Source organism: Enhydra lutris, unplaced genomic scaffold (genome assembly GCF_002288905.1).
Source record: "Enhydra lutris kenyoni isolate GAN:26980312 unplaced genomic scaffold, ASM228890v2 scaffoldscaffold36, whole genome shotgun sequence".
NCBI lineage: Eukaryota > Metazoa > Chordata > Mammalia > Carnivora > Mustelidae > Enhydra > Enhydra lutris.
Window position 1 is genome coordinate 14,945,240 of NW_019154120.1, and position 24,851 is coordinate 14,970,090.

The window sequence follows — 24,851 nt, forward strand, 5'->3', positions numbered from 1 at the left end:
CTTTCGGCTTAAAATGTGAGCTGAAATGGATCTCTTACTCTGTGCTTCTCTGACACTTCCTGTATCACACCATTAAACATCCTCCCAGGGACCAGAAGCTCTGGGAGATTGTTTAATCACTTCATGCCCAGTATCATGGGTACCGCATTTGCAGGATGTGGGGCATGATAACCTCCTGTGGTTAGGATAACAGCTGTTCCCAGTTCTTAACACATGCAGTACAAAGGAAAATAGTCACAAAATTATCCTCAGGGCTCGTGACAGAAAGGAAAACGTTATAGGGGTCAATTTGCTCACATTCAAGTAACTGGTAGTTGTAGAGGCTGGTTTGGACTCAAGTTCGTAGCTTTATTTCTTTGCTTATTCTTATCTTTGGTTATATCATACCTTACTCATAGAGGATGTGTGAGAGCTGCCTTTGATGGGAAGAAAGGGTTAGTCTACTGAAGTCTGATGATAAGGATTTGCTTGGCTGTTAGTATACCATGTAATAGACCATAAAACATATCCTTCGGGCTCCTGGACTTCGTTAGTCTTCTTGCACACTTCTGCCAAACTGTCCTTCATACTGGAAAAAAAAAAATCACACGTTTTATGGATAGGATGGGCCCCAGTGTAAGTGGGCTGATAATCTAATCTTCTCGTGTTTGAGAGAGAGGAGCCCTACAGCAGAGCTTCTCAAAGTCTGACCCCCTGGGTCAGGGGCATCAGCACCACCTAGAAACCTGTTAGAAGTGCAAACTGTTCCGGATCAACTGAATTGGAAACTCCAGGGGGGTAGGGCCCAACAAGCTATTGTTGAACAAGTATTCTAGGAGATTCTGAACCCATCAAAATTTGAGAACCATTTTTATAAACAAGACCCACACAAAACTATTTTGTTTACAACCAATTGTGGGGCAAGGAAAGATGAATAAAATATGGTCCCAGCCTTCTGTGAACTCATCCAGTGTTGGTGAGTTGTACGGATTTGATATATATTTGTATTCGTTTGTACATAGTTGATTTGCCAATAGAACAGAGATAGAAGTAGGAGAGTGGCCTGTCTCCTTGGTGGCTATGTGGAAAACCCTCTCACAAAATGAAAAATTTGGGGCGTGATTCACCTTTATATGATTGATATCATCAAACCGTCCTTTACTCTTTTCAGAGATGGAGGGGATGAAGAGTGTTCACGAAAAGCTTAACAGTTGGAACCACAATATTCGTGTGTTCAGTGACTGGAAAAGCATGCACAGCGTCATACTACTCCGCTGCTGCCTTTGCCTTATGAATCAGCTCCAGCCCCAGGAACTTGAGGCTAGGTCAAGATCACAAGGCCATCTTTGTGCTTTGCAATTAAACAAATGTGCAATAGACTTTACCTTCTATTTAACTTTTATTAAAAGAAGTGCTAGGGTACTGAGATGCAGTACATCATATTTATTACCAAAATTATTAACAAATATACAAAACTTATACATGTAATTTTCTTACATCCATTTATTCTCTATAATACTGATTTTTGTTCAAGTAGGTTATCTACAGTATGTAAACATCCCTTGGATTGACCTCACACAGATTAGGAAAGCCCTCTAACCCATGCTTTTATCAGATACTTCTTTTTATTTGGCTTTCATTTGTAGCATCTAATCTTCACATTTGGCACATGGAAGAGACATCTACAGTGCAAAAGAGGCAGATTTTCTGGTTTTGTTCTGAACAATTTTGCAGGGGCATAGTTCAAGAGCCTAGAGAACAGAGCACTCTAATTTGATGGCGTTGGATTCGCTGTAATGCCAGCAACTCTTGGTTCAGCCGTTAAACTTGAGCACAAAGTCAATGCCTCTTCCTTCTCCCATCCCCCACCCACCCGTCATGCAAGGCTGATTCGCCTTAACCTTGTCTTAAAAGGGTTAAAAGAAATTCCATCCATCCCAAGACAAGTAGGTTAATTTCACCCAGTAACAATTTTTCAGTGTTCTTTTGTGTGGGTTGGTTTGTGCGGTTTGATGAGCCAGCAAAACTCTTAAATGGAGAACAAAGTAAGATAAAAATTTTTTCAAAAAGGGAGGAAAAAGAAAAAGGTATGAGAGTCAAACTTCCCTTCAATTGCCACCTATGTATGTAAGACCAGAAACTCTTCAGTGGTGGCAGAGTGACAAAGCGACAAAGGCCTTGGCGAATGGGAGAGAAAGGCCAAGCTCGCCATAACTTGACCTTGGACTCCAAGCCCTTGAAGGCGGTGTCGCAAAAATGAAAAGGAAAAAAGGAACGAAAGGATATTGGAGTTTCTGCCCCCCGTTCTTCCTGTGTTTCCTTTCGACTACTTAACTTAATGTAACCAAGTAAAGCTGATCCAGAGAGAGCTCTCCTCGCCGCCGCTCACCCCCTCTCACTCTCCAGCACAGTATTGCTCACGTGGTCGGCTGCGCCGTGCGCGCGCGTCCGCCGAGAACGTCTGGGTTTGGACGCGCGCCTGCCTCCCGGCTTCCGTCACCACAGGGGCGCGGGCCCCTCCGACGCCCCGTAGAGCTCCGCCAGCTTCCGGAAGCGGGGCCCCCAGTCTGTCAAGAAGTCGAAGCTTTGCTCCGAGTCCGACGTGGCCGACTGCAGGGAGCTCAGCGACCCGGCCACGGAGCCGTCCCCCTCGAACATGTAGGTCTGGAGGGAGTCGAAGGGCGGGGCCCACAGGTCCATGTCGGCCTCGTAGAGCTTGGCCAGCACGTAGCTGTGGACCGTGCTGTTCACGGCGCACGTCTGAGGCACGTAGCGGGAGAGGCTCTCGATCTCCGGCAGCATGTCCTGCCGCGACTTGGGGGCGCCTCCCCCCTGCGCCTCCCGGGGGTTCCACATAGCCGCGATGTCAAAGGCCTCGGTGTCCTCCTCGCCGCCACCCTCGTCGTCGTAGCGGACGATGTTCTCGTGGATGTTCTCCTCGTCGTCGATGATGTACGGCTGTTTCCGGTGCCGCCTCATGGACAGGATGAGCAGCACCAGCACTGCGGGAAACAAAGAGGACAGGATCGTTACCCCGGAGACCCGGCTGCGTGCGCCGTGATGGCAGGTGGCCCTGGGGAACCACAGGTATGGGACGGGGTCTTTGAGTGCTGAGCCCAGAGACAGCATTCGGACGTTCGGAACCACAGGGTCTACCTCCTCACTCATTCTGCGCGGTCGGATTGGGGGTTTGTAGGCAGGTGAAGCCCTCTCTTTTTTGCAGGTGGTTCAGTTAGACGAAGTTGCGTGTAAAGTCTTTTTGCGTCACCTTGCTGCTTTGAGAGTGTGTGGGTGTCTGTGTGCGGCCGGCCACCCCCAAATTAAATCCCAGTAAGCTCTACGGCCTCTGTGGAGTCTATGCTGAGGCTCAGACAATGTCTTCTGACCGTGTAAGGACGAGTATACATTTCTGATAATGTGGGAATCTTATTACGTAGGTGGAATCCTTTTTTTTTTTTTTTACATTAGGATCTTAGGATTTCACTCTGCAAATAGAATCATGTATTAGTACATATGCATAGGGACATAAAGGCTAAGTATGAATCGAAGTCTTAGTTTTTTTATATCTCTTTAAATAAGTGATTGTTGTTTTCCAATAAACTCCGATTCCTCGGAAAGCCTTCTGTTAGAGAGGTGGTGGTGACTGTCTGGACCTGACTGGATGTTCATGGAAGGAAAAGAATGAGCAGCGACATTTTACGTAATTCCGCATGTTACCAAAGAAACACCACACTGTTAGAGGTGCCCTTGCGGATTTGGATAAAATTTTATCCCAACAAATGTGGTTCCCCCCCCCCCCATGTGTTCACTGTGGTTTAAAGGAGAGATAGAGATAATCCCATTGAACTGTTTATCTCTGTGACTGAAAATGTTTTCCGGGAAGTGTGTTGAGGTTTTAGCTGTAGAACTGCTATTGATTTTTTTTTTTTTTTCCCCTGATGTGCTTTGTTATAGCTGGTGAATGTAACAACTTGACAACACTACAAAATGAAACTGCAGTTTACCAAGGGGGAGAAAAATGGAGTTCAGTCGTATTCCTAGTAAAATTATGAACTGACTTAAAAAATTCATGGTAATAATTTAAAACATTTGGATGTAGAATGTGCTTTTTGTAAATTGCAGTTAAAATGATGTTAATGCCTAATAGTTTCCCAAATAGCTAGGGTGACAAAAGGCAAACACAGGAAACAATTATATATTCTTGTATATTTTCTCTGTGTGCCAAAATCCAACTTATGGACTACCTGATTGTGGGATTTCAGAGGAGTGGTCTAATAGGGCTCTGAAGAAGCGGGGGCTTAAAGTGGGTGTGGGAGGCTGGAGTGTGAGCTGGTTGGATGCAGAGCTGGATAAATGGGATGATTCTAAATGAATATTATGTGTTTGTGTGGCTCAGTAAACAAGTGCTAACTCATATTTTTTATGTACTATGCAAAACAGTAGAGAAACAACATTGATATGACATGAATTTTGGTCTTATAAACTTGTAATCTAAGGAAATATAGGTGATTTATACTAGTCAGGCAGTGATAAGGACTATCATAGGGTTATATGTGTTGCAAAGAGATTTCAGAGGCAGGGCTGGCTGGGTAATTCTTCCCAGAGGACTGAAAAACATTCACACAGATGATCCTGGAATGGTAGGAGTGGTATTTAAGAAAATGCTAGGAAGGAAAATTAGAAAAGTCTTGGATATCTGCTGGAAGGAATTCTGATGTTAGAGAATTAGGCAGCTTATCAAACTGATTGATCTTATATTTACCTTATAAATATCTTTATCTTACAAAATAAGATACAAATGTATTATTTTTTAGAGAATCTGATTTAAATAACAAGTATTGGATAATGCCCTGAAAATCAGATTCTGGGAAACATGGTCCTATTCAACTGAAAGGCTTCCCTGACAGAAGAGGATCTTTAGGTATTTCAAGCACAGTGCATAGGGCCTATGAGATTTTTCTAGGAATTAGATCTATACTAGAGACATGGAAAAAAAACCCTATAAAGTTGAAATTAGTATATTTATTTAATTGTCCGTAAAATATAGTATTTTGTTGGCAAATCCACTACAGTCTTACTCAGTTTTATGAATTAAATTTTATTTAGGATACGCATTCTTAGAAATAAGAGTGCCTAAAACTATGAGGATTTTATATAAAGTTGCATATAAACCTCTGCTCAGTTTAGCTTATGAAAACTACCTGTTTATTCTGTACAGTTCAAAAAATAAGACATAGTGGGTTTGGGAGGCACAATGTAAATTGTTCCTTGCACACCATTTCTAGCTTGAGACTCTTTCTGTGCCAGTCTTTTTAAATCGGTCTTTCTGTAATGATGGCGTTTTCTATTCTTTGTGGGCAAGGGTGAACTTATAATGTGGACATTTTCCAAAGATAGGAGTAGGAATAGGCAGGCTGGAAATTTCTCCCAGGAGCAAGTTTCTTCAATGGCTTCTTGTAATTTATCCTGTCCTACACTCAAGGACTCCCAATGCCATCTTATGGACACTCGGGGAATTGCAGGAGGGTGTTTGTCAGTGCAGACAGGGACCAGAAATCGTAACAACTCTCTGATATAGGGGTCAGAGGATTTAGAAAAGTTACTTAATTTATATTACTTCTCATGTAGCCCTGAACTAAAACAACAAAATCAAACCACATGTGGTATTTGCAAATGTTTTCTGAGAGGCATATTCCACAGACCTACCTAGAAATTCAATGAAGGGCTGACATTTTGTAGTGAGGACGTTCTGTCTTCGGTTTGACTCAGTTTCTTGGTTCATAGATAAACCTGGGGCCAGGGGGTTACATGGATCTCCGCATGCCTGTTCTAACTTAAATCCCCAGGGCTGTATTCTTTTCCCTCATAGAACGCTAGGGTTTCTTTCGTCTTAGATGATCTTACTATCTAAGTCTGCTTTTTTTCTAAGCAAAATATGTGTGCAATGAATTACTTAATCAGAAGAGTTGGGATATATGGACAGATATTTTTGTGGTTTTTAGAGTTAGTTTAGGTGTTTTATTGTTGGTTTTTGAGTGTTGAGTTCAAAAACAATTGCTCGAATAGCCTTATGTGCAAGGAGGTGAGTGGCTGCCTGTATGATTTGAGCAGAGGAAGAAAGGATCCTCTCCCTCACTTGTGCTCTCCCACCAGCCTGTCATCGCATCTTTTTATGTCACCAGCAGTGGCACTCTGATTCTGTGTAGTCACTGCTCCTTGTTAGATGGCCACAGTGCCTTGGAGGGGTGCTAATGCCCCCAAATAGCTTATTCCCCCAGAGAGCCATGGGGTTTACTCTCCCTTCTTTCAGGGATCTGCTCAAAGGTCTCCTTATCAGGGAGGCCTTCCCTGACCACCTTCTATAAAATGGCACCCACCCTTGTCTCCTGTCCCTTTAGGATACCTTGTTCTTCTTCTCTTCTCCATAACACCTACCACCTCCAGAATTCGGGGGATGAACACTTAGGAAAAGAGCCTTGCCACTCAGACACAGGGATGAATAGTGCAGGGTCGCCTGCATTTCACTTCTGCCTCTGCCTCTGACATTTTGCCTTGGGCCTGTCACTCTCTCTTTGTGATTTAGCTACTACTTATGGGAAATGAAGGGGTCAGAAGAGGTGTTTATCATATCCTGCCCCCCAAATTGTCGTGTTGATTCTGTGGTGTCAAAATGAACTTGCTTTGCTCTGAAGTAAGCTTTGTGAAGGCTGGGACGTGTCTGTCGTCTTAATCCCAGCACCTGGAATGGTCCCCTGGCCCATAGCAGATGCTTGATAAATGTATTTGCTTTGGTTTGGCCAAAGAGGCCATGGCTTCCTTGCAGGAAGGACCTATCTTCAGGTTCGTGATCTCTCTCTCTCTCTCTCTCTATGTATATATATATATATGTATATAAATTCTTTCTATATATATATATATTTTTTAAAAGATTTTGTTTATTTATTTATTAGAGGGAGAGAGAGAGAGGGAGATAGAGGGAGAACATGAGACAGGAGAAGGTCAGAGGGAGAAGTAGGTTTCTCCCCAAGGAGCTGGGAGCCTGATGCGGGACTTGATCCTGGCACTCTGGGATCACCACCTGAGCTGAAGGCAGTTGCTTAACCAACTGAGCCACCCTGGCACCCTATCTTCAGTTTCTTTATTCTTTCCCAGCCTTACTGTACCACCTTTTCAATAAGCATGGTGTAGAAAACAGGTTCTGAACATCCGTGTTAGAATGGTAGCCAAGTAAGCACTTACGGGACCCCACGGAAAAGAAGGGAGCCCCTTGCTCACCCAAGAGGACGAAGATGCAGGCCAGGATGGCGATGAGGGCGCCCCGGCTCAAACTGACCGGGAGCATGTAGGCCTCGGGGCTGCAGGAGAGGATGTGGCCGTCGTCATCGCAGGTGCACACCTGGATGGTCAGCGTGCCCGTGCTGCTCAGCACCGGCGGCCCACTGTCGGCTATCAGGATGGGCAGGTAGAAGGCGCTCTGCTCCTGCTGCCGGAAGCCAGACCTCCTGGTGAGAATCCGGGCGGTGTTATCTGAAGAAGACGGGATGTAGGAGTTGCAAAAAGGGAGTGGAAAAGCGGGCGGAAAGAAAAAGGAAGAACCCAGTAAGTGAATTAATCTCTTAGATTAAGGAAAGCAAGAAGGCAGGGATGGGAGTGGGAAGGACGGAGAGGGAGCGGCAAACATTCCCTGGAGGGGACTACCTGGAGCCCCCTCTACTTTGTCTGGATCAGCATTTGGATTCCGAAACCATGGATTTTTTTGCTCTGCTTCTAGGCAAAGCCCTGGGGCCTAAGAGAGAAACCCTTTTTGAGAGTCTGTTTTACCCTTTGTGACATAAAGTGCCCAGGGCGAACTGTTAGACTTCAGATCTAACTGGAATGTTCCTGTGAAAGCTTGATAGGAATGAACAATCACTGACCCCTTGCGGTCCCTGCTTGTTCCCGCTCAGCAGTTTTCCAAGGCCCTGGGGCTGCTTTGTGGCTCCAGGAAAAGAATGCTGAGGAGCCCACTTGGCTGTGGCAGATTGCTTATTTTTGCCACTTTCACTGGAAGTCACGTCTTTGGCGGTTTTCTTTTACACCTCTGAAAGCAGTCACCAACTCCTTCTGTGCTTTCTGAAGAAACTGCTCATTTAGTGGAAGCTCGTTTGAAATCCCCAGTCACGTGACACACCCTGTTATTTCCCCTACTTGTGGTCTGAGGGACACAGTTAATAAGAACTTGGAGAAATTCATTCCTGATCAGCAATCCTAGTTTTTTTTCCTCCAGTTTTAAAGGGAAGTAGCAAAATTATTTGATGTGTTTCGCAAAGGTCGTGTGTGTCTGTGTATTTATATTTATATTTGCCTAATGTAATGTTCTAGGATCTTTTATTTTTTTTAATCTTTGTTTTCAAGTTTCTTCCAGTGGGTTGGAATTATAAGTCATATGTTTTTTGCAAAGTTGAGATCATTTTCAGTAGAGGAAAAGGTTAGAGATGTGATAGGACATGCAAGCAGTGACTCTCAAAGCTGACATCAACATGGAAGGTCCATGTGGTTTTACATTTCACAAGGAAGAGTCTAGAACTTCACAAAAACTTCTGAGAGCCTAACCAAAGTAAACATTATTAATTATCAATATTTCTGGTTCTCCTTCCCTTCTCGGACATATTAAAGGATTATACTTTTCTGCCCTCTTAAATTTTGGCATGTCTATATGATTTGCTTTTGATAATGAAAAATGAGCAAAACGATTTGTGTCACTTCCAGGCAGAAGAATTTAACAGCTGATACGTGTTTCTCTGTGTTCTCTTGCCTTGGTGCGATACTATACAAGAACGTTTAAGGTGGAGAGCCAGGCAGCCTGGGACACTGAGCTGCATGGACACCAGCTGTCCTTGTTGCTCAGACCCACAGCTGATTTTATGTAAGAAACTAATTTTAGTTGTGTTAAACCACTGGAATTTTGCAGTCATTTGTTGCTCAGCATAGGCTAGCCTATTCTGATGGATACGTTATCCCTTTGTTAGCTTTTCTGCTTCCTCCTTGCCCTGCCTTTTCACGATATCGGTGATTGTTTACTGAGTGCTTAAGTGCACAGCATCTCATTTCATTTTCACATTTGATGAGATAGTGATAATCTGACCCTTTTATACAGGTGAGTTAAGGCCTAGAGAAAGTGATGAAATTTGTTCAAAGTTACTAATTTAGTAGCAGAGCTGAGATTTGAGCTCTGGTCTCTCTGACTCCAAGTATACATTTCTTCTATTTTGCTGTGTAACTGCTTATTTGGTCTAGTGATACTAACTCTTGTAAATTATCCAGCCAATGGAAATCCTTTCCTGCTTTGGTACAGGCCTCTGCTTGCCCACCTGAGGATTATATTTCTACCTACTGTACAACCCACCCATTTTTCTGTTTTTCCAGATTTAGTAGCTAAGTAGTATTCTGTTTTACAATGTTAGTCTTGTTTTTTCAGAAACCAAGTTTTTCTCAAACATAAATCTGTTTTACTTTTTTCAGTTTAATCGAGGCTAGGTTGTAAGACTTTTAGAAAGCTTCACCAGAGCTGAATTTCATAAAAGTATTACATCATCATTTAATTAAGCACTATATATCATGTTTCTTGATCTCAGAATTATTTAAGGTTAAAGAAAAAGAAAAAAGATCAGTGTTGCCTTGCTGACTTTAGTCTTGGAAGGGTTCTGGCAACTTGCAGTAGCCACTTGCAGAGTTTTTGTTGAATATGATGAATAGGGCTTTAGTAACCCATTTGGAAACAGTATTTATTTCCAAGGTGACACAAAACCTTTTTCTTTCGTGTGTGTGTGTGTGTGTGTGTGTGTGTGTGGCTAAAATAGGCCCCATCTTCCAGTCCTAGCCTTAACGCTTACTCACTTTCTGATTGTGGCCCATTTGCTTTCTTTCCTTATCTGAGACAACGAGAATCAGAGGGATTAGTAACTTCATCGAGACCTTCGAGGGTTATTATAAATATCAAATAAAGAAAAGTATGGGAAAAATGTGTCTGAAACTGCAAAATGCTACATATACACAATCCTTTTAATAATGCTTTGTGGATTAAAAAAAAAAAAAGTAAGAAAGGCTCTACTTAAGATAGTGCCTTGTGGTGTTTATAAAAAGATATGTTTTGGGGGCACCTGGGTGGCTCAGCGGGTTAAAGCCTCTGCCTTCAGCTCAGGTCATGATCCCAGGGTCCTGGGATCGAGCCCCGCGTCCGGCTCTCTGCTCAGCGGGGAGCCTGCTTCCCCCCCCCCCCCCCCCCGCCCTGCCCCTGCCTGTCTCTCTGCCTACTTGTGATCTCTGTCTGTCAAAAAAAAAAAAAAAAAAGATATGTTTTGGGCATGGGAGTTGGGGTCCTGACAGCAGATCCACCAAATCGATGCTGGTCAATTTTTTAATGAGCCTCCATAGAAAATACTCATGGGATAAATTGTCATGAGGAGATTAAGAGTTCATCCTTTCTATTGAAGATGTGCTGACTTTTGTTTTGGAAAACCTTCCAAGAAATGAGTCATTTCTTTTTATAGTCATCATATTCCCATGGCCCATTTTTTTAAAGCATTGGCTCCGTGAATTGGTATCCAAAGTCATCTTTAAAAAATTTGCGGCATTTTGCTGCATATTGTTTTCGTGTTGATTCTGACAAATATCAGAGTGAAGGCATAGAGTGACACTTCAGTGAAAATTTGAAGAAAGAGTATAATGTAATACTCCCGCCCGACCCCTGGTTTCCACTAGGAAACCTGTCCTGAGGCGGCTGAAACCACTTTTTGTAGGAAAGATTTCCCTGTGAAGCAGATAAATGAATAGTTCAAAATTTGACCCAATAAAAAGATCAGGATGTTTAATTGCAGTACTTCTTTTGTTATGATTTGTATTACCCTCCCTTCTAGAATTATCAGAGTGCATGTAGAAGGTTAAAGGAAAGATTTGGAGGGATGTTTTACATTTAAAAGAAAACAGGCTTAATAGTCTCAAGTGTTAATGGCAGAATATCATGTGGGGTTGAATTAATACTTAAGTCTCAAAAAAGTGATGTTTGAGACTAAGACCAGGCAGGCATAATCATGACTTTTCGTTTCCTTTTGTTTAGATTGTTACACAGTAGCAATTAGTATTTTATTTTATTTTATTTTTAAAGATTTTATTTATTTGACAGAGAGAGACACAACGAGAGAGGGAACACAAGCAGGGGGGAGTGGGAGAGGGAGAATCAGGCCTCCCGCTGAGCAAGGAGCCCAATGTGGGGCTTGATGCGGAGCTCAATCCTAGGACCCTGGGATTATGACCTGAGCTGAAGGCAGCTGCTTAAAGACTGAGCCTCCCAACAATTAGTATTTTAGAACTGAAATAAGAATGAGGCTAGTAGGGCCCAGAGAAGTGATGACCTCTCTCCCCAAGGTCAGACAGCAGGTAGCAGAGTTAGCAACAGAAGGGGTTCACTTGACAGATTTAAGTGATTTTTTTCTGATCTTTCTTTGAAAACCATTTGACGAGAGAACAGAAGTCCCTACTTTTCCCGTCTGTGCCTAATGGAGACTGTGCTAGGTCTATACAGTTCTTAGCTGATCAGAATGCTTACTGCACAAGAGGGGTCTAGAATTCCCTTCCAGCCAAGTTGTAGTGGGGAGTGCTTTCTGGACAAGGAACCCCACCTGGCTCTGTCTTTTTAAAATCATTGTAATGGAGTTGTTTCAGTGCCAAGCTACACTTTGTGATCCTATGTTTGTCCTTTGTCATCTTAGCCTTTCTCTCCCTTTTGTTCTGGGAGCTTTTCACTGTTATCCCCTTTGATGCTTGGTCAGAAATGTTCCCTCAGGTTTTTCTCTTTATCTAGTTCAATTTCTACCGTTTTTCTCAGATTCTTCCTATAGTTATAGAGCATATAGACATGGCTGTTATCTATGGCAATGAAGGAAGGCTTTTGCCTGGCACTGCCTCACACAGCACCAACTCTAAAACATTTGTGAACTGATGAACTGAAAGTTTCAGAATCAGCAGAGGACATTGTCTCTGATCTGTTGAAACAAAACTTTTTTTTTTTATTTTAATTTTTATCTTTTTTTGAAATAAAACTTTAAAAAATTACAAATTAGCATTGAATGTCCCCACTGCTACTGAAGAGCAGGTGACCTTTGACACTGTTTGCATGGTATAGTGACCAAAAGTATCCAACCCAAGCTATAAGAAAGCATTGGTAGGTTCCTGTCCCCCCATTACCTTGGTTGTCCCTAATGGTGAAGTTGGGGTTGTTAGCAGCCTCTGGAGCCAAGCTGTAGTAGAAGTGCTGACCACTGTGTGGGTCATCTTGGTCCACTGCACTCACTGTCTGGATCAGCTGTGGGAGTGACATGAAATCATATGAATCAGGGTTGAAAGAATAATCCTCAGGGCTTGGTGAGATCCTAAACCCTGAAATCCAATAGTGGATTGTTTTCCCTAATGAGAAGGACATCCTGAAACTTACTGGAAAGTACCCCGTACCATCACACAACTCAGGATTGTATTTTGGTCTTTATTGTTGGGCCTGAATACATTGACAGGTAGATGGTGAATGTTACCTGAATACCTCCGGGGTTAAGCCTCACCGTAACAAATTCCCACACCAACGCTAGTCATTTTGAAGCAATCTAAATAGAATTTTGGCTAAAAGAGCTGTGAGATGCTCCAGGTTCCTGCTTGTCTCCCAGTTTTTCATTCTCCCACCTCACCTACTTAACCTCATCATTTGGGTTAATATTTTCAGGGTCAGTTTGCTGTCTTTGAGAAGCCTCTACTTAAAAATGACCAATACGAGGGGGTGCCTGGGGTGCTTAGTTGTTAAGCATCTGCCTTCAGCTTGGGTCATGATCCCGGAGTCCTAGGATCGAGCTCAGCAGGAGACCTGCTTCTCCCTCTCTCACTCCCCCTGCTTGTGTACCCTCTCTCCCTGTCTCTCTTTCTCTATCAAATAGATACATAAAATCTTAAAAAAAAAAATTCGCCAATACCTAGGAGAGAAATCTCCTGTGTCAGGTTAATGGATACAGATGGGAGGGGTTGGGTCCATGGCTGTTGCTTTTTGGTGGCTGGGAAGAGGAGCTAGGAAAGGTGTAGAGCCCAAGACCCAAGTGGGATGTATGGAACAGAGTAGAGTCAGAAGCAGAGCTTAGGGTTGAGGATAACCAAAGAAGTGATTGTTTTTTCTGAGCTCTTTGGCTCAAACTTTGCCTTTTCCACAGTGCTTTTCAAAGTAGTAGTTTGTCATGAAGGTTTTGAAGGCCATGATAAAAAAAAAAAAAAGCTGCAAAAGGGGTACCTGAGTGGCTCAGTGAGTTAAGTGTCCTGACTCTAGATTTTGGCTCAGGTCACGATCTAAGGGTCATGAAATAGGAATCCCATGTTGGGCCCACGGTGAGCATGGAGCCTGTATAAGAGTCTCTCTCTCTCTCTCTCTCTCTTGCCCTCTGCCCCATTCCTACATGTGTGTGCTAAAGAAAGCAGTGCAAAATATACAATTGAAAAATTAGCAGGCCTGTTTGTGAGCGATATAGAAAAATGTTGAGTGGGTGTTTTCTCCTCTATGTGTTTTCTCCTCTACCAACCAATAGCACAGACACCTCCTACCCTTCCCGGGCCTGGCTCTGTAGACTTGACATTCCCGCCGGAGCATCGGAGGTCAGCTGGAGGGCCTATGTGGGCTTGCTTGCTTAGTCTTTATTTCTTCATCTATAAATTAAGGGAGGTAATTCTACCCCTCCCTCTGCCCCCCCTCAGTATACCGAAGGTTACATAACAGGCAGGGTGGCTCCCAGCTAGGGGCTTCTGGTGGACACTGTATTGCTCAGATCCCCATTCTGTGAAGGACTTGATGCCCCAACCTTCACTTGTCTCTTTGAGAATTGCCTTATTTGCTGAGAGTTACCTACACACATTTACTACCTCCTTCCAGGGCAACCTACATCCAGTGACTGATGTAATAGTATAAAGCCTGGCCATCCCATCTCAACTTGGGAAAACCCTAGTTCTAGAACTCCTGAAGTCATCCAAGGCTTGTTAGTGGGTCTTCATCATAGCTGGACTTCTCATTTTGCCTAATCCTGTAGAAGTCCTTCTCTTCTATAGCATTGGGTCCCAAGGGCATTCCTTAATAAACATCTTATATCAGAACTCCACCTCTGGGTATGCCTCCTGGTGAACCCAACTGGCAGCTGGCCTCTGTTGAATCTAAAAGTTGGGAGAATGGAGTTGCATAAAGGAGAGGGCTTGGTAGAACACGGAAGATGAACTTGCCACAGAGCCTAGCCTAGTGTCGGTACTGCTCACACATGAGGGCCACCCCACCAACCCGTCCCTGCTGAGACAAGTCCTGTACTTTCCATCTTGCCCATAGTGTCACACACATAATGACAAAACATTTCTTTTTAAAAATTAAAAAAAAAAAAAGATTTTATTTATTTGACAGCATGAGAGAGAGAGAGCATAAGCAAGGGGAGCGGTAGGCAGAGGGAGAGGGAGAAGCAGGCACCCCACACAGCAGGGAGCCCGATACAGAGCTCAATCGCAGGACCCTGGGATCATGACTTGAGCCAAAGGCAAACACTTAACCAACTGAGCCACTCAGGCGCCCTGACGAAACATATTTCTTGACGAATGTTAAAAATAGGTGATTATGGCGGTGCCTGGGTGGCTCAGTGGGTTAAAGCCTCTGCCTTCGGCTCAGGTCGAGATCCTGGGGTCCTGGGATCGAGCCCTGCATCGGGCTCTCTGCTCGGCAGATAGCCTGCTTCCCTCTCTCTCTCTGCCTGCCTCTCTGCCTGCTTGTGATCTGTCTGTCAAATAAATAGGTAAAATCTTAAAAAAAAAAAAATAGGTGATTATGGTGGTGCCTGGGTGGCTCAGTGGGTTAAAGCCTCTGCCTTTGGCTCAGGTTGTGATCCCAGGGTCCTGGGATCGAGCCCCACGTCGGGCTCTCTGCTCGGCGGGGAGCCTGATCCCCCACCTCCTGCCTGCCTCTCTGCCTACTTGTGATATCTGTCTGACAAAAATAATAAATAAAATATTTTAAAAAATAGGTGATTATGTATAATGAAGTACATAGTTGGGTAAGTCATTTCAGAATATCTGACCTGTGAAATGATACACATATTTGTGAGATGGGGGCTTGAGGCAGAGGACCGGCCCCGTAGACTTGACACTCCTGACGGAGCATCAGGGGTCAGTTACAGGGCTTTTAAAGAATGAGTGAGCAAAGACACTGCTTTGCTGGGTTCTTTTCTGGGGTCTGAATTTTTTTTATGGCAAATTTGGTTGCAATAGTTGGGAACACAATGGCCTGTGCTCCTGCCCTCCACTCTCCTGGTAGGTCGGATTTCATTCTCAGTCCCACTTGCCAAGCAATATTCTGCTCAGCTGGTTTCATTCTGCTTTCAGCCATCGCCAGGTAGGTCATCTGATTTCTTTATGGGCCTCCTTCTTGGCTGCTTGCTAAGAGGCAAGCACATTTCCTGACTTGGCAGACACACAGCTGACGACAGTATGTGACACATCTAACACAAGGAGGCCTGATGCGTTATAAACCAGACATGCCTACTGAGCTGTGTGCTTTCGAAAATCTTAAAAATATGCCCCAGAGCCAAAATCAAGGGGTAGGATTTTTAGTATCTTGGGCTAAGGATGATAAATGTGACAGACTTGTGGCGCATGACCTGATCTTTAAGCCACAAAATAAACTGTGCTGTAAGGGACTGTCTGATAGGCCATTAAAAGGTGTATTTAGAAGGGCGCTTGGGTGGCTCAGTTGGTTAAACATCTGACTCAGTCTTGGGGTCTTGGGATCGAGTCCTGTGTTGGTCTCTGCTTTCAGTACAGAGTCTGTGTGTCCCTTTCCCTCCCCCTCTGCTTCCTCCCCCCATACCACCCCCACTCCTGATCTGTTTCTCTCAAATGAATGAATACAATTTAAAAAAAAAAAAAAAAGAAAGAAAAAGGATGTATTTAGAAATGGGAGATGTGTGCATGTGCTCCGAAAACAAGAGAGGTAGTAGTTAGGGGCACCTGGGTGGCTCAGGTAGTTGAGTGTCTGACTCTTGGTTTCAGCTCGGTTCATGAACTTCGGGTCCTGAGATTGAGTCCTGTGTTAAGCTCTGTGCTCAGTAGGGAGTTGCCTTGGGATTCTCTCTCACCTCATCCTCTCCCTCTCTCCCTCCTCCCACTTGCATGTACCAGCCGTACTCTCTTTCTAAATAATAAATAAATAAATCCTTAAAAAAAAAAAAAAACGAAACCTGAAACCCAGGATAGGTAGTTAAAAGTGCTATTGACCTGTCAGAGGGCAACTTCTATTCTGAAGACCTTTAAGAAAGTAAGTGCTTCGTTTTCTGGGGGAGAGGAGCTTTAATTAATGTGCTGCTTTTTTACCTTCTTTATAATGTAGATTAATAATTAGCTTCATCATGTATATTTGTTATAATAAGATCTTATAAAACAACATTTTATGTTATGCTTTATATAGTGTATATGAAATTGTTATAATACAAAACAAAAATTGTTAAAATAAAGGTCCAGACCCCCTCATTCAAAACTCAGCTACCATAGCACAGTAACTATTGCTGTTTTTGGATCTTGACCCCTACATGTCTTAGTTCACACGTAGGCATAATTTTCTGTAGCTGCAAGCATGTACATGTGGTTTTTATACCTTCTTTCTTTACTTCTAATGACACAGATCATTTCTTATACCATAAAGTCTGCATTGTAACTTTTATTAGCTGCATAATGTTTCAGGTCTTCTTAGTTCAGTAGATGTGGAAGTAGAATTATTAAAGACTTGCTGAAAAAATTTTTTAGGAGGGCTGTACACCATTGCCCTGAATTTTAAGAGTCCACTGATGAGAGGATTTAGATGAGAATCCTTATAGGACTGCCCCCCACCCCCGGGGTAGATGTAAATCACTTTTTCTTTTAACTGAGAAAGGTGAGGATGTGTTGACTTAATCTTTGGTGAGTGCGGGGTGCTAAGATGAGTTTTGATTGTATAAACGAGTCTCTGTGCAGCAGGATGTCATGTTCCAGGTGAGTAAGAGAAGTGAAAGCAAAATCTGCCTGAATTACCAAAGCATGAATCCTTGCCTTGTAGGTACGCACTTCACAGATTCCTAACTTCCATATTAAAACTATTCTGACTCCATTTGCCTTACTACCAGAATCCACAGGACCACGGAATATACTCTGGGGGAAGAAATTAGGGCTGTTAGGGGATCTCGTGGGTCACAGGTGAGAGAGGAAAGCATTTTACAAAACCAGGAGCAGAAACAGGACATGGCTGATGCTCTGAGGTATGGAAGGGTGGGTACGGGGTAGGTAGCAGCCCAAAGCATGCATGAATACATGGCCACTCCAAGCAGAGTTCTGAACGTTTCTCAGTTATACCACTTGGAATTTGATCGACCAAATTTTTCATGTACATTTAAAAGTATACTTCAGAAAATACACAAATATGTCTCTGCAAATTATAGAACTGTGGTTATTTCCAATTAGTAGAAATTTGTGTCTTCAGATTCCTTTCTTCTCAAACCTGATCTGACATGAACAACATTAGGAAAATGATGTTTTAACTGAGGGAGGAGAGAGTAGGTATTCTAGGTTACAAATCATTCTGAGAATAGGGCAGGTAGTCCCTAAACAAGTTACCTATTGTTAGAAGTTAAGAAAGGGAAGTGGGAAGATACAAAAAATAAAGCTTCCCTACTGCAAGTATTTTCAGGTATTAGTGCTAAACTGAGGAAAAGAGAAGAGTTTTCTGATCTTCATGGTCCCTCGCTCCCAGGATCCAGAGCACACGTTACTGCAGTTGGTCCTATACAGTTCAATTCCAAGATGGGTAGGTAACTTCAGGCCAGCCTGTGAAGCAAGCTACCATCAAAGCATTGTTGAGATCATTAAAATGGGGCGGGGGGATGCCACATGGTTGTCTGAACAAACTTGGAACATCATGCGTGGAAGTCGGGGACCCTTTCGTGAACTGTTAGTTTCTGGAGTCTAAATTTCTCTGATGGCAAATCTGGTTATCTGTAGCAGTCATTCTGTATGGTGGAGCTGAACCAACGTGCACATCGCACAGACTGCCTTACCTGCCCTGCTTTGGCATTTTCACACACAAAAGCTTCATAGAATCTGGGGAATTCTGGAGCATTGTCATTCACATCTAAGACTTTGATTGTGACGGAAACACTTCCAACCTGGGAAGGATTGTCTAAAGAGAACACAAAGAAAACCAAAGGTGAGGGTTCAGTAGTACAAGAAAGCTGCTCGTTGCTGGAATAGGTATTTACCTTGTCAGTTTGGTTTTTTAAAAGGAATTGGAAATGGCAAGAGAAACATAGGATGCATGTGTGGCCTAGTAAGAGTGCGGCCAGAACACAGGGCACGTGGGCAGATCAAGGTGTGTGTCTGAGAGAGTGTGTGATGCCAGGAGGATGAGGAGAAGAGTATGATTCTGGGGGAGGGGCGCAGGTAACACAAAATGCAGCCTAAAAAGGTTTGACTCACTTGGCTCCTGCTTCAGGTTCTGAAATTAAAGACAGTTCGGTTCCATATTCTGGGCTTGAAAACAGCCCATTTCAAACTGGATGCATACTGTGTGGCATTGCTTGGCTTTATTCCCTTTTTTTTTTTTCTTGGTTTTATTCAGTTCTTTGAATTGTATTTCAGAAGGTTTCAGGTTATTCATGGGAGTACAGATAATACTGCACATTTATTTCTGCTAAGGCACTAAGGGGATATTATAGAATCAAACATACACCAAATCCGTATCTTTGGCTAGGGCGAGAGAAGTTACTCATAGTCACTCATGGGGAAGTGTGTCTTCTGGTCTGTCTTTTGCTTGGCATTGCCACATAAGGACAGTTTCCCAGCCCCAGGAGTGCCCCTCTTGTCCATTTTTGTTTTGGCCATATCCCAAGAAGATAAAATAGAAACTAAACACACAGATTATTCTTAGTAAATAATTTTATAAAATCTCAGAATGCCTTATTCTTCTGATTTATTTTTTCTTTTCTTTCCCCAAAATATCTGTGCTCTCCTATGTTATCCACTTAAATATTTCTATTGCCTGGTTACCAAAATTACTGACCTATTTACTTTTTTTTTTTTTCCCATTGTAACCATGGTACTAGTTTATAGAAGGACTAATGAAAATCCCCCCAAAATGTCAGGGTATAATCTACAATCCTACCACCAGAGATATCCATTATATAATATATGTAATATTACATGTGTCCCAAAATATGGAGAGAGACACACACATATGCACTGCAATTAAGTGAAATTAAAAAGTTGGATTTAAAACTTTTGGCACATATTATCCTGTGTCATTGAAATATACTTTGAAAACATGTATATTAATATCTGCTTGATAGTCTCATTTTATTATTTGGTTGTACCACAGTTTACTTAGGCAGACTCCTATTATTAGACTTTTAGGTAATTCCCATTTTTTCCCTTATGTTAAAATAGCACTGCAGTAGATGTTTTGGTATATAGATCTTTGTTGATATTTATGATTATTTCCTTAAGATAGTTGTAAGAACTCTTGAGAAAAAGAGTATGAATATTTTGGAGCATCTTGAAAGCTTAATTGCCTAATTCCCCCCGTGCCCCTCAAGTGATTATACATCATTCTGCCAGTACATTAGAGTCTGCGTTTCCCTGAACCTTTACCATCACTAAGTGTTATGAAAAAAAAAAAAAAACCAACAAAAAACCAAAAATAAAAACAAACAAACTGAAGGTAGTAGTAAATAGTCTAATTTTTGTGAAGTTCATAATAAATATGTTAATCTAGTTTTTAGTAGTTTTTCATTCTGTTTTTAAGTTTCTGTTCAAAATTCTGCTTTTTAGTGTAAGATGTCTCAAATTCTTGTATCCGTGTTTCTGTGTATATATGTGTGTGGTAAGAGTGATACGTTATAAATGCTTTCTTTCATCCAGTAGTAATATTTTATACTGAAGGGGTTCAGGACAGCTCCCTCTGTCCCCATGTGCCAATTTGGCTGTGGATTATTTTGAGTTGAAGGCACTTGAGGCCCTGCGGTTCAAGAGAAACTTTTGTCACTCCCTTAACCCACACAGAAAAATCTAAATTGGGCTCCCCCCCACCCACAATAAAGGTTATTAACAGATATATTTTATCTGAGTGACCCATCTGTATGGTAGGGGAAACCTCTAATTACCAAGTATGTGCTCTTACCGTCCTATGAAATGCATTCCTTTCCTTTGAAATCTCAAACTCCTACCCCTTCTTTATAGTTCAGAATGATACATATACCTCATTTTGTCTGTCTTTGGAATTTTTATGTCTGTGTGCATTCCCCATATGTATGTATGTTAAATTTGTTTTTTTTTTGTTAATCTGTCTCATGTCAATTTGATTCTTAGTCCAGCTAGAAGGACCTTTGAAGGGGACAGGAATTCTTGGTTCCCCTTCAATACTATTTGTGCATTCCCAATCTTATTAAAGGTTGAAAACCTCTTAGATTTCTTAGACGTTGTCCCTTTCTTCATATAGAAGTCTAGCTCCTTGATTTAAGGATGCTGTTTTTTTGTACTGCTTTTGCATAGTGGGTTTTTGTTGTTGTTGTTGTTTTTTGTTTGTTCGTTTTTACTCTCTAGCATAGGACATGGTATATAGGAGATAGAATTTGAGCTGAATGCATTCACTCAGTTGCATAAACCATAATTTCTGTTTTTTCGCATAAACAATATAACAAGCTCTAGAAGTTTTCTTTCACATTCTACAATGCTTATATTTTGTCATGTTATGGAGACCAATTTATTATGTTACTTACTCATTTCCATAGCAAGGACAGTGATATTATGCCAAGAAAACTCCTCCCGATCAAGGGGTCTTGCAGTCATTAGGGCACCTGTTGTAATGTCAACATAGAAGAATCTTCCAGGGTCACTGCTTCTGTCAATGGAATATCTGTAAAAGCACAGATTAAATGCAGTGTTTTCTTTGAATAAGTATACAATAGCATATTACATGGAGAACTGTGCATACTGTGTGAAACATGGCCCAGCCAGTTCTGAGTTATGGACACTTGGAAGACCACATTTGCTGTTTGATCATGTCCAGAAACAGTCCCCCACCAAAACCCCCTAAAAACATAAACAACCAATAACAAACTATTACTGCTTGAATTTCCTCATTTGTAAAATGAAATAAAACAGGGTGCTGAAGTCTTAGGGCAGTTTTAAGCCAATTAATAATCAATTTCAGCTATTTAAAGCTCAATACTGCCCTAAGGCTTTTGGGACATTCTGAATATTGACCCCTGCATGTCTTAGTTCAAAACAAATTTTATTCATGTAAGTTTTGAAATGCAGGATTAGGACTGGAAAAGGTATAGTTCATTGGTTCCAGTTGTGTAATTAGTATCACCTATTGAGAAGGAAAGATTTCCATTAGGTCCTTTGTAAGCATGCTGATGACTGACTGCTGGCAAACACGGTGATGGTATTTACTAGCTAGAGAATCCTTATCTGTGGAATATTTTTAGCAGGATGAACCAGGTTTGACTACATTGCTTAATGTAAATAAACCTGGAATTTATGAATTTATGGGGCACAGCTTGCTGGAAAATATCATGTGAGCTATGTAATTAATGGGGTATAAAAAGCAGATGTTCCATAACCAAAATGGCTCCTTTTTGTTGAGACGTGCACTTCATTGCTTATATCTTTCACGTTCAATATGGACCAACATGCATCCTTACGCAGGAGAAGGATATTTACCTGATGGTTTCAGGCCTCTCCAAGAACAGACTGCTTGCCTCATATTTTGCTGTTGTTTCTGTCCTTTGAGTCATTACTTATTTTGGGTACTGGGTAAGAGCGACAATTCCTGTGGAACCTGATTTGGCAATCTGACCCTCTGTGTTCAATTCACCTGGTCTCCATTTTGGGAGATTCATAAGTGTGGAGGGAGATTCAGGCATCTGTATATTTAAAATCCTCCATGATATATAGCCATGATTGAGAACCACTAATTTTTTTTTTAAAGATTTTATTTATTTGTTAGAGCAAACATGAGCGCATGTACTAGTGGGGGAGCAGCAGGCAGAGGGAGAATCAGACTGCCCACTGAGCAGGGAGAGTGATTTTGGGGCTCAATCCCAGGACCCTGAGATCATGACCTGAGCCAAAGGCAGACACTTAACCCACTGAGCCCCTCAGTGGGTTTCCTTGAGAACCACTCTTGAGAATCTTTGTAGTCCTTGGTAATAGCCAGTAATTATAATTGGTGCCACTTACGGAATACCAGATATCTTATACCTTCTTTTTAAATTTTTATAAAATTTCTAGAAGGTAGGTATTACCTCTTTTAGCAGAAAAGAAAACTAAGAGAAGTCGCTTTCATACAGTTAAATAGCTAATAATTTGCAGAGCTAATATAAAACCACTGTAGTATATTGGGTTCAGAATTCTATTTAAAGTTGCCAGTGATTGCAGTCTGTGTCCTAAAGTAGTTGAAACTAGAAAACTACCTTTTTGTTGGGAGTAAGAAGTTTCTTCAGTGCGTTGTTTTTACATTGCAGGTTAGTGAAATCAATATAGTAGGTTATGACTAGTGTTGAAAGAAAATGAAATAGAACATATGCATGCCGGACGGTCATATGCAGTAAGGGTAAATATTGATGTTACAACTTTTGTTTCAAATATGTACAAGTGTGTACGTACACACACACACAGTATATGCATGTGTATGCACTATTTGGTAAAATGTTCTAGATACTTGTTTTTTTTCTGTGGAGATTCCAGTTGGCTGTTCAGAGAGGAATTAAAGGAAAAAGTGACCACTAAGGGCTGGAGAAATGAAATCATTTTAATTGTGATTCTCCAAGAGCTGGGGAATTTAAGGAAGTACATTAATACCTTTCTCTACTGGTGACTCTATTTAATGAACACTTCCTGTAGCTAGGCGCTGCCCCACACACCTTACAGATACTGGCTCATTTAATCCTTACAGTATCCCTGGGAGGGTAGGTGCTGTTATCTTGGTTTTGCAGGTGAGGAAACTGAGACCGGGATTGGTTAAGTCACTTTCCCAAGATTGGAATCAAGCCTAAGCAGTTTGGTTTCAGGTTCCTGCCAGTTACTGCCACTCCACGCTGCCTTATCATACAGGGAACGTGTGCCATTGTTTAAGGAAACAAAGCCTTATCTCTTCTTGAAATAGACTAAGCCGTGATGGCAAACTATTGACTTCTTAGTAAGGAACAAACACATGCCTACAAAGTTCATTTAAAATTAATTGGAACATTTTTTTCTAGGTATAATTAGTGATTTAGTTTTAAAGTTCCCTGGCTCTTTTAAGAGCTGAATTTGTCTTTGGGAAAAAATGCGGTCTTTTCTTCCAGCCATCCATTCAGCCCATAGAGCCATAACCCTGATGGCAGCTCTCCAGTAGTGCCCGAGGGGAGAGGCAGCCCCAGCCTCTAGGATGAAGCAGCTTTCTACGCCCAGACCTGCGGTGCCATAGCAAATGTTGCAGATGGTACGGGAGGTCGGGTGATAGAAATAACTAACGGACAGAACCCCTGACAGTCCTGCCTGGTGCCACAGCGAGAGGGAGCCCTGCAAGCTTGCGTCAGAGAAGCCTTCCTCAGCAAGTGGAACCTCCTTCTGATTTCCCAGATTGGAAGTTACTGAATTGAGGCAGTAATGGCACTCGCTACTCTGAATGGGACACGGGGCCAATTTTCAGGAGGCAGGAGAACAAATGAAAAGTGTAGATACAGATGGAGAATGAGGAAACTGGGACACACTAGTGAATTATGTAGGTGGTTTTCCTTTCTCTAACCATAATGCTCTCACCTATTATGGGCAGAATAGGCATAATATGCACACACAAAACTGCCTTCAGTGAACAATAGCTAGTGCTTGTTGGGCTCCCTGCTCACTTGCTTGGCTGAGGACATACTCTGAATTTGGGAGCGATTTGAAGGTAGGGAGGGCATCATGGGCAGGCTTGCTAAATCCGCACACATACTCTAGGAAGGCACAGGAGAGCAGGCTCTTTCCATACCAGCAGAAGCCTGTTTCAGTGGCCGAATGGTTTAGTTTCCTGCGTGCCAGAAGTGCCTTGGGCGTTAATTAAAAATTTAGGAAATCCTAAATTGTTTAGGTAATACTAAACATTGTATTTTTCATGTATATGTAACTAAATCTGGAGATTTGGTTTTGGGATTTACTAGTAAATCACAACCAGCTTATATGCCTGACCATGCCATAAAATTTCTAGAAAGGAGATTATGAAAGTCCTAATAATCTTTTTAAAAAGTTAAATGGCCTTTTATCCATAACATTTTAACTTCAGGTGACATATTGATTTTGGGGCAATTTAATATGTGTTTTCTTTATAGGAATATAAATCTCATTTGTTTCTAATAAAAATGCAGAAGATGAATTAGCCAAGCAGCATATAACTTGCAAATTATTTTAAAAGAAAATAGCTTTCATAGGAAAAATAAGGATAAAATGAGCAATTTGGGGAAAGATAACATAGGATAGTAATTTCCAAATGGGTTTATTAAATGATAGCCAAGGATTTGCCTTTTATGTGCTTTTCCCTCTGAGAATCCAGGGCTCCTGTGTTTCTCTTGAGTCTAGGCACCATTCTTTATTCCTGTCAGATAGTACAGAGTCAGGAATCCTCTGTCTTGGCAGTATGAATTCTCTTCTGCAGCTAAAAGGCAGAGGGAGAATTATCCCCGTTTTGATAAGTGGAATTCTTTGCCCCCCCCCCCCCCGACCCCCACCCTCTTCCCCCGCCTCAACAGAAACCCCGGACGCCCGGACTCCCAGAGGTAATCGCTCATCTTCTCCTT

At 42.1% G+C, this 24,851-nt stretch overlaps 1 protein-coding gene across 1 annotated transcript in view; it reads right to left on the reverse strand.

Annotated features, from left to right (window-relative positions):
* Nucleotides 1-1,368: 1,368 nt before the first annotated feature.
* LOC111154248 (cadherin 20) overlaps nucleotides 1,369-24,851 on the reverse strand; it is a 53,213-nt gene continuing 29,730 nt past the window's right edge. The window contains exons 7-11 of the mRNA XM_022513747.1: nucleotides 20,808-20,944; nucleotides 18,093-18,214; nucleotides 12,202-12,319; nucleotides 7,255-7,506; nucleotides 1,369-2,981 (exon numbers count right to left, since the gene is read on the reverse strand). Of these exons, the coding sequence (XP_022369455.1) occupies nucleotides 2,476-2,981; nucleotides 7,255-7,506; nucleotides 12,202-12,319; nucleotides 18,093-18,214; nucleotides 20,808-20,944 (1,135 nt within the window). The 3' untranslated portion in view covers nucleotides 1,369-2,475. The remainder of the gene's footprint in view (nucleotides 2,982-7,254; nucleotides 7,507-12,201; nucleotides 12,320-18,092; nucleotides 18,215-20,807; nucleotides 20,945-24,851) is intronic.